This window comes from Myiozetetes cayanensis, unplaced genomic scaffold (genome assembly GCF_022539395.1).
Source record: "Myiozetetes cayanensis isolate MyiCay16 unplaced genomic scaffold, myiCay2020 scf204, whole genome shotgun sequence".
Taxonomy (NCBI): domain Eukaryota; kingdom Metazoa; phylum Chordata; class Aves; order Passeriformes; family Tyrannidae; genus Myiozetetes; species Myiozetetes cayanensis.
In genome coordinates, this window is record NW_026087417.1 from 1 (window position 1) to 8813 (window position 8813).

Consider the following 8813-nt stretch of genomic DNA (forward strand, 5'->3'; position numbering starts at 1 on the left):
TGGTGTCCAAAATGTTCTCCAGTGTCTAATGTCCCCCAATGTCCCCTCAATGTCCCCCAATGTCCCCTTGGTGTCCAAAATGTCCTCAGTGCCCCCAAATGTCCCCCAATGTCCCCAATGTGCCTTCACTGTCCCCAATGTCCCCCAGTGTCTCCAATGTCCCCAGTGTCCCCCCAATGTCCCCTTAGTCTCCCCAGTGTCCCTCAATGCCCTCAATGTCCCCCAATGTCCCCCAATGTCCCTCAATGCCCCCAATGTCCCCCAGTGTTCCCCAATGTCCCCAATGTCCCCTCACTGTCCCCACTGTCCCCATGTCCCTCAGTGTCCCCAATGTCCCCCAGTGTCCTCCAATGTCCCCAATGTCCCTAGATGTCCCCAATGTCCCCCAATGTCCTCAATGTCCCCAATGTCCCCCCAGTCTGCCCCAATGTCCCTCAATGTCCCCCCAGTGTCCCCAATGTCCCTCAATGTCCCCTCAATGTCCCCAGTGTCCCCTAATGTCCTCTCAGTGTCCCCAATGTCCCCCCAGTGTCCCTCAATGCCCTCAATGTCCCCAGTGTCCCCAATGTCCCCTCAGTGTCCCCAATGTCCCCCAATGTCCCCCAATACCACAATGCCCCCCAGTGTTCTCCAATGTCCCCCAATGTCCCCCAATGTCCCCAGTGTCCCCCCAGTGTCCCCAATGTCCCCCCAGTGTTCCTCAATGCCTTCAATGTCCCCCAATGTCCCCAATGTCCCTCCAGTGTCCCCAGTGTCCCCCAATGTCCCCCAGTGTCCCCAATGTCCCCCAATGTCCCCCAACGTCCCCAGTGTCCCCCAACGTCCCCGATGTCCCCACTATCCCCCAGTGTCCCTCCAGCGTTCTCAGTGCCCCCGACGTCCCCCAGTATCCCCCAATGTCCCCCCAATGTCCCCCCAATGTCCCCTGAGTGTCCCCTGCCTGTCCCCAGACTCGGAGCTGCAGGTGGCCCTCATCGCCCTCTTCTCGGAGCTGCTCTATCGCTTCCCCAACCTGGTGGTGGCCCAGGTGACAAGGGACAGTGTCCAGGCAGCCATTGCCAATGGCATCACAGCTGACCAGGTGTGGGGACACCCTGGGGACACTGGGGGGGACACCAGGGGTGACAAGGAATAGTGTCCAGGCAGCCATTGCTAATGGGATCACTGCTGACCAGGTGTGGGGACACTGGGGATACTGGGGATCACTGGGGACACTGGGGGGGACACCAGGGGTGACAAGGGACAGTGTCCAGGCGGCCATCGCCAATGGCATCACAGCTGATCAGGTGTGGGGACACCCTGGGGACACTGGGGGGGACACCAGGGGTGACAAGGGACAGTGTCCAGGCGGCCATTGCCAATGGCATCACAGCTGACCAGGTGTGGGGACACCCTGGGGACACTGGGGGGGACACCAGGGGTGACAAGGAATAGTGTCCAGGCAATGGGATCACTGCTGACCAGGTGTGGGGACACTGGGGACACTGAGGACACTGGGGACACTGGGGGGACACCAGGGGTGACAAGGGACAGTGTCCAGGCAATGGGATCACTGCTGACCAGGTGTGGGGACACTGAGGGGACACTGGGGACACCCTGGGGACACTGGGGGGGCACCAGGGGTGACAAGGGACAGTGTCCAGGCGGCCATCGCTAATGGGATCACAGCTGACCAGGTGTGGGGACACCCTGGGGACACTGGGGGGGACAGTTTGGGGGCATTGGGGGATGTTGAGAGGACATTGAGGACGTTGGGGACATTGGGGGGGACACTGAGGGGACGTTGAGGGGATGTTGGGGGGACATTGAGGGGACTTTGGGGGCATTGGGACCATCAGGGACATTGGGGGGGCATTGAGGGGACTTTGGGGGGACATTGGGACCATCAGGGACATTGGGGGGGCATTGAGGGGACATTGAGGGGACATTTGGGACATTGGGGGTACATTGGGGACATTGAGGGAACATTGGGGGGCATTGGGGGGGCATTGGGACCATCAGGGACATTGGGGGGGCATTGAGGGGACATTGAGGGGACATTGAGGGGACATTGGGACCATCAGGGACATTGGGGGGCATTGAGGGGACATTGAGGGGACATTGAGGGGACATTGGGACCATCAGGGACATTGGGGGGACATTTAGGGGACACCAGGGGACATTGGGACCATCAAGGACATTTGGGGACACCGGGGGACGTTGTGGGGGACACGGGGGTTGGTGACCCTCCTTAGTGACCCCCTCGGTGTCCCCCCAGATCATTCACTTCCTGCGCACCCGCGCCCACCCCGTCATGGCCAAGCAGGTGGGGGCCCCGGGGAGTGTTTTGGGGGGTCCTGGGGCCCTGGGGGCGGTCCTGGGACCTGGGGGTCTCAGAGCCATGGGGGTCTCATCCTTGGGGGATCCTGGGTGTGTTGAGGGGGTCTCAGGGCCATGGGGGGTGTCCTTGTATTTGGGGAGGTCCCCAGTCTGTCTGGGGGGGGTGTCCTTGTGTTTTTGGGGGTCCCTGTTTGTTGGGGGGGGTCTCTGGGGGTCCCTGGTTAATTGGGGGATGTCTCTGGGGGTCCCTGGCTGTTCATGGGGTGTCCCTGCATTTTTGGGGGTCCCTGTTTGTTGGGGGCTGTCCCTGGGGGTCCCTGTTTATTTGGGGGGTCCCTGGGGGTCCCTGGGGTGTCCCTGGGGGTCTCTGGTTATTTGGGGTGTCTCTGGGGATCCCTGTTTATTTGGGGGGTCCCTGGGGGTCTCTGGGGTGTCCCTGGGGGTCTCTGGTTATTTGGGGTGTCCCTGGGGGTCCCTGTTTATTTGGGGGGTTCCTGGGGGTCCCTGGGGTGTCCCTGGGGGTCTCTGGTTATTTGGGGGGTGTTTCCGGGGGTCCCTGTTTATTTGGGGTGTTCCTGGGGGTCCTTGTTTATTTGGGGTGTCCCTGTTTGTTGGGGGGTGTCCCTGGAAGTCCCTGGTTGTTGTGGGAGGTGTCCCTGTGTTTTTGGGGTCCCTGGTTATTTGTGGGGTGTTTCTGGGGGTCCCTGGCTGTTTGTGGGGTGTCCCTGTGTTTTTGGGGGTCCGTGGCTGTTGGTGGGGTGTCCTTGGGGGTCCCACCCCCCCTGCCATGGCGGTGCCCCCCCAGACCCCGGTGCTGCCCGCGACCATCACGGACCAGATCCGGCTGTGGGAGCTGGAGCGGGACCGGCTGCGCTTCAGCGACGGTGGGGGGGGACAGGGACCCCAAAACCTGCCCCCAGGGACCCCAAAACCTGTCCCCAAGGGACCCCAAAACCTGCCCCCAAGGGACCCCAAAACCTGTCCCCAAGGGACCCCAAAACCTGCCCCCAAGGGACCCCAAAACCTGTCCCCAAGGGACCCCAAAACCTGCCCCCAAGGGACCCCAAAACCTGTCCCCAAGGGGGGGTGGCACCTCGGGGGGGGGGGTTGGTTTGGGATCCCCGGGGTGTCCCCAAAGGGGGGTGACAACTCGGGAGGGGAGGTCCCCAAGGTGGGGGTTGATGGCCCTGGGGGTGTCCCCAAAGGGGGGGTGGCAGCCCCAGGGTGTCCCCAAGGGTGTCACTGACTGTGAGTGGCAGCTCTGGGGTGTCCCCAAGGGGGAGGTGACACTGGGGGTGTCCCCAAAAGGGAGGTGACAGCCCTGGGAGTGTCCCCAAGGTGGTGAAGGTGACACCGGGGGTGTCCCCAGGGGGGAGGTGACACAGGGGGTGTCCCCAAAGGGAGATGACACTGGGGGTGTCCCCAGGGGGGAGGTGACAATCCAGGGGTGTCCCCAGGGGGGAGATGACACTGGGGATGTCCCCAGGGGGGAGATGACACTGGGGGTGTCCCCAGGAGCGGGTGACAACCCAGGGGGGAGGTGACACAGGGGGTGTCCCCAGGGGGGAGGTGACACTGGGGATGTCCCCAGGAACGGGTGACACCCTGAGGTGTCCCCCCTGACCCCGCTGTCCCCCCAGGGGTGCTGTACAACCAGTTCCTGTCCCAGGTGGACTTCGAGGTGCTGCGGGACCACGCCCGCGCCCTGGGCGTGCTCGTCTTCGAGAACCCCCCCCGGCGCCTCATGGTCGTCACCCCCCAGGGCCACCCCGACGTCAAGAGGTTCTGGAAGAGGCAGAAGCAGAGCTCCTAAAAAAAAAAACCCAAAATGTCCCCAAATACCCAAAAAATACCCCCCAAAATGCCCCCGGGTATTCGGGGTTTGGCTCGTTGGGGTTCCTGACATCAAGAGGTTCTGGAAGAGGCAGAAGCAGAGCTCCTGAGCCCAAAAAAAAACCCCAAAAATACCCCCCAAAAATACCCCAAAATACCCCCAAAATATCAAAAAAATACCCCCCAAAATGCCCTCAAAATACCTCAAAAATGCCCCCAAAATACCCCCGGGTATTCAGGGTTTGGCTCGTTGGGGTACCCGACGTCAAGAGGTTCTGGAAGAGGCAGAAGCAGAGCTCCTGAGCCCAAAAAAGCAAAATATACCCCCCCAAAACAATCCAAAAAATACCCCCAAAATATCCCCAAAATATCTAAAAAAAATACCCCTCAAAATACCCCCAGATATTCAGGGTTTGGCTTGTTGGGGTCCCCGATGTCAAGAGGTTCTGGAAGAGGCAGAAGCAGAGCTCCTGACCCCCCCAAAAAAAAACCCCAGAAATACCCCCCAAAAATGCCACAAAATACCTCCAAAATATCAAAAAAAATACCCCCAAAACATCTGAAAAAATACCCCACAAAATGCCCCAAAAACACCCCCGGGTATTCGGGGTTTGGCTCGTTGGGGTCCCCGATGTCAAGAGGTTCTGGAAGAGGCAAAAGCAGAGCTCCTGACTCCTAAAAAGCAAAATATACCCCCCCAAAACAACCCAAAAAATGCCCCCGAAATATCCCCAAAATATCTAAAAAAAATACCCCTCAAAATACCCCCAGATATTCAGGGTTTGGCTCGTTGGGGTCCTCGACTTCAAAAGGTTCTGGAAGAGGCAAAAGCAGAGCTCCTGACCCCCCCAAAAAAAACCCCAAAAAATACCCCAAAAATACCCCAAAATACCCCCAAAATATCAAAAAAAATACCCCCAAAATATCTGAAAAAATACCCCCCAAAATACCCCCAGATATTCAGGGTTTGGCTCATTGGGGTACCCAACGTCAAGAGGTTCTGGAAAAGGCAGAAAGAGAGTTCCTGACCCCAAAAAACACAAAAAACCCCAGAAAACCCAAAAAGAGGGATTTTTGAGGATAAAAACTAAGTTTGCTTAAAATCTGGGGGTCCTGGGGTGGAAAAACTGGGGGTTTGGAGGGGATTTGGGATTTTTTTGAAGGGGAAATGTAATTTTTTGTGGCCCAAACGGTGTTTTCTGGGCAGGGTTTTGTAGTAAAAGCGATTTTTTGATAGAAAAATAAAAATGTGAAGTTTTGGGAACGAAGAGGAAAATTCCATGGGGGGAAAAAAGGGGGGAGGGGGCACCTGGAAGGGGGTCTGGGTGCTATTGGGGGATCTGGGAGGGGTTTGGGTGGTTTTGGGGGCTCTGGGGGGTTTTGGGTGCCCTGGGAGGGGATTTGGGTGTTTTGGGGGGCTCTGGGAGGGGTTTGGGTGGGGTTTGGGTGTTTTTGGGTGCTCTGGGTGGGGTTTGGGTGCCCTGGGAGGGGGTTTGGGTGTTTTTGGGTGCTCTGGGAGGGGTTTGGCTGCCCTGGGAGGGGGTTTGAGGTGGTTTTGGGTGCTCTGGGTGGGTTTTGGGTGTTTTTGGGTGCTCTGGGAGGGGTTTGGGTGCCCTGGGAGGGGGTTTGAGATGGTTTTGGGTGCTCTGGGAGGGGTTTGGGTGCTCTGGGAGGGGGTTTGGGTGTTTTTGGGTGCTCTGGGAGGGGTTTGGGTGCTCTGGGAGGGGGTTTGGGTGTTTTTGGGTGCTCTGGGAGGGGTTTGGGTGCTCTGGGAGGGGTTTGGGTGCTCTGGGAGGGGGTTTGGGTGTTTTTGGGTGCCCTGGGAGGGGGTTTGAGGTGGTTTTGGGTGCTCTGGGAGGGGTTTGGGTGCTCTGGGAGGGGGTTTGAGGTGGTTTTGGGTGCTCTGGGTGGGGTTTGGGTGTTTTTGGGTGCCCTGGGAGGGGGTTTGAGGTGGTTTTGGGTGCTCTGGGAGGGGTTTGGGTGGGGTTTGGGTGCCCTGGGAGGGTTTTGGGTGCCCTGGGAGGGCTCTGGGAGGGGGTTTGAGGTGTTTTTGGGAGCTCTGGGTGGGGTTTGGGTGGGGTTTGGGTGCCCTGGGAGGGCTCTGGGAGGGCTCTGGGCGCTGTCAGGGGGGTCTGGGTTGTGTCAGGGTGCGGGGGGGTCGGGGGTGAATCAGCGGCGTCTGCTCCTTCCCTTCCCTGGCTCTGGAAAACCGGGAAGAGGCGCCGGAGCCGCCCAGGCACCAACTGGGACCAGTTCAGGTACCCACTGGGACCAGTTCAGGGGGGAGCAGGGCAAGGGAGCTGGGCCCAGTTCAGGGGTGGGACTGGGACCAGTTTGGGATGGATACTGGGACCAGTTTGGGATGGATACTGGCACCAGTTTGGGGTGGATACTGGGACCAGTTCAGGAGAGATGCTGGGAGCAGTTTAGGATGGGCATTTGTACCAGTTTAGGGTGGATACTGGGACCAGTTTGGGATGGATACTGGGCCCAATTCAGGCAGGGTTACTGGTTCCAGTCTGGGGGGTTCCTGGTCCCAGTTTGGGCCGGTAACTGGGATTGTGTCCCAGGGGGGCCATGGGGCAGAGACAGGCGGCTGAGACCCCCAACACCGACTGGGACGGGGGTATGGACGGACTGGGGGCACTGGGAGGGACTGGGATGGGGGGATGGACGGACTGGGGGCACTGGGAGGGACTGGGATGGGGGGATGGAGGGACTGGGGGACTGGGAGGGACTGGGATGGGTGTGAGGGGAGACTGGGAGGGACTGGGAGGGACTGGGGTTGAACTTCGAGGGGACTGGGATGGGGGATGGAGGGACTGGGGGACTGGGAGGGACTGGGAGGGACTGGGATGGGATTTTGGGGGTCTGGGAAGGGGGATGGAGGGAGTGGGGGAACTGGGGGAACTGGGAAGGACAGGGATGGGTGGATGGAAGGACCGGGGTGGGTGTAGGGGGAACTGGGGAGGGACTGGGAGGGACTGGGATGGGAAACAAGGACTCGTTAGGGGGACACACCCAACCCCTGGTGTGTGTGTCCCCCAAACCCCCCCAATCCCCCAAATCCCCCAAATCCCATTCCCTCCCCAAATCCTCCCTAAATCCCCCATTTACCCCCAAATCCCCCATATCCCGCTCCCAACTTCCCCCCGTGTCCCCCTGTGTCCCCCCGTGTCCCCCCGTGTGGCGGGCGCAGGGGGTCCCCGCGGGGGGGTCTCCCCTGGAGCGGGGTCTCCACGCCATCGTGGGCACTTTCCACCGCTACGCGGGGGGGGCGGGGGCGGAGCCGGGGCTGGACCCCCCCCAATTCCAGCGGCTGCTGCAGCGGGAGCTCGGCCACCAGCTGCGCGTGAGTGTCCCCCCGTGTCACCCGGGTGTCCCCAGGGCCACCCCCCGGTCACTTTGTGTCCCCAGGGCCACCCCACAGTGTCTCTGAGTGTCCCCAGGACCCCCCACAGTGTCCCTGAGTGTCCCCAGGGCCACCCCCCGTGTCACCCGGGTGTCCCCAGGACCACCCACAGTGTCCCTGAGTGTCCCCAGGGCCACCCCCCATCACTTTGTGTCCCCAGGACCACCCTCAATGTCACCCGAGTGTCCCCGGGGCCACCCCCTCGGTCACTTTGTGTCCCCAGGGCCACCCCCCGTGTCCCCCGAGTGTCCCCGGGGCCACCCCCCGTGTCACCTGAGTGTCCCCAGGCCCCCCACAGTGTCCCTGAGTGTCCCCAGGGCCACCCCCCATCACCTTGTGTCCCCAGGGCCACCCCCCGTGTCACCCGAGTGTCCCCAGGGCCACCCCCCTCGGTCACTTTGTGTCCCCTGTGTGTCCCCAGGGCCACCCCCAGTCACTTTGTGTCCCCAGGACCACCCCCCGTGTCACCTGAGTGTCCCCAGGGCCACCCCCAGTGTCACCTGAGTGTCCCCAGGGCCACCCCCTCGGTCACTTTGTGTCCCCAGGGCCACCCCCCGTGTCACCCGAGTGTCCCCAAGACCCCTGCAGTGTCCCTGAGTGTCCCCAGGGCCACCCTCCGGTCACTTTGTGTCCCCTTTGTGTCCCCAGGGCCACCCCCCGTGTCACCCGGGTGTCCCCAGGACCACCCACAGTGTCCCTGAGTGTCCCCAGGGCCACCCCCCATTACTTTGTGTCCCCAGGACCACCCTCACTATCACCCGAGTGTCCCCAGGGTCACCCCCCGGTCACTTTGTGTCCCCAGGACACTCCACAGTGTCTCTGAGTGTCCCCAGGGCCACCCCGTGTCACTTTGTGTCCCCAGGGCCACCCCCCGTGTCACCCGGGTGTCCCCAGGACCACCCACAGTGCCCCTGAGTGTCCCCAGGGCCATCCCCCATCACTTTGTGTCCCCAGGGCCACCTCCCCCGTGTCACCCGAGTGTCCCCAGGACCACCCCCGGTCACTTTGTGTCCCCTTTGTGTCCCCAGGGCCACCCCCCATCACTTTCTGTCCCCAGGACCACACCCCGTGTCACCTGAGTGTCCCCAGGGCCACCCTCCGTGTCACCCGAGTGTCCCCAGGCCCCTCCTCCGTGTCACCGCGGGTGTTTCCATGTCCCCACCTCGTCCCCAGGGTGTCCCTGCGGTGTCCCCAGGGTGTCCCCGCGGTGTCCCCCCATGTCCCCAAGATGTCCCCATGTCCCCGCAGT

The 8813-nt window shown here is 61.3% G+C and overlaps 1 protein-coding gene across 5 annotated transcripts; it reads left to right on the forward strand.

Moving 5' to 3' along the window:
- The first annotated feature begins 896 nt into the window (after positions 1-896).
- Positions 897-5092, forward strand: GTF2H4 (general transcription factor IIH subunit 4). Of its 5 annotated transcripts, none has more exons than XR_007629239.1 (5): positions 897-1081; positions 2258-2305; positions 3125-3203; positions 3960-4595; positions 4965-5092. XR_007629239.1 is itself a non-coding variant. In XM_050317948.1 (5 exons), the coding sequence occupies exons 1-5, from the start codon at positions 908-910 to the stop codon at positions 4130-4132; spliced, it is 474 nt and encodes a 157-aa protein (XP_050173905.1). In that variant the 5' UTR covers positions 897-907; the 3' UTR covers positions 4133-5092. The 5 variants fall into 5 exon arrangements, 3 of the variants coding, with proteins under 3 accessions (XP_050173905.1, XP_050173904.1, XP_050173903.1); XR_007629238.1 differs by having other exon boundaries at positions 3960-4231; positions 4596-5092; XM_050317948.1 differs by adding an exon at positions 1143-1175 and having other exon boundaries at positions 897-1048; positions 3960-5092.
- The last annotated feature ends 3721 nt before the right edge of the window (positions 5093-8813 follow it).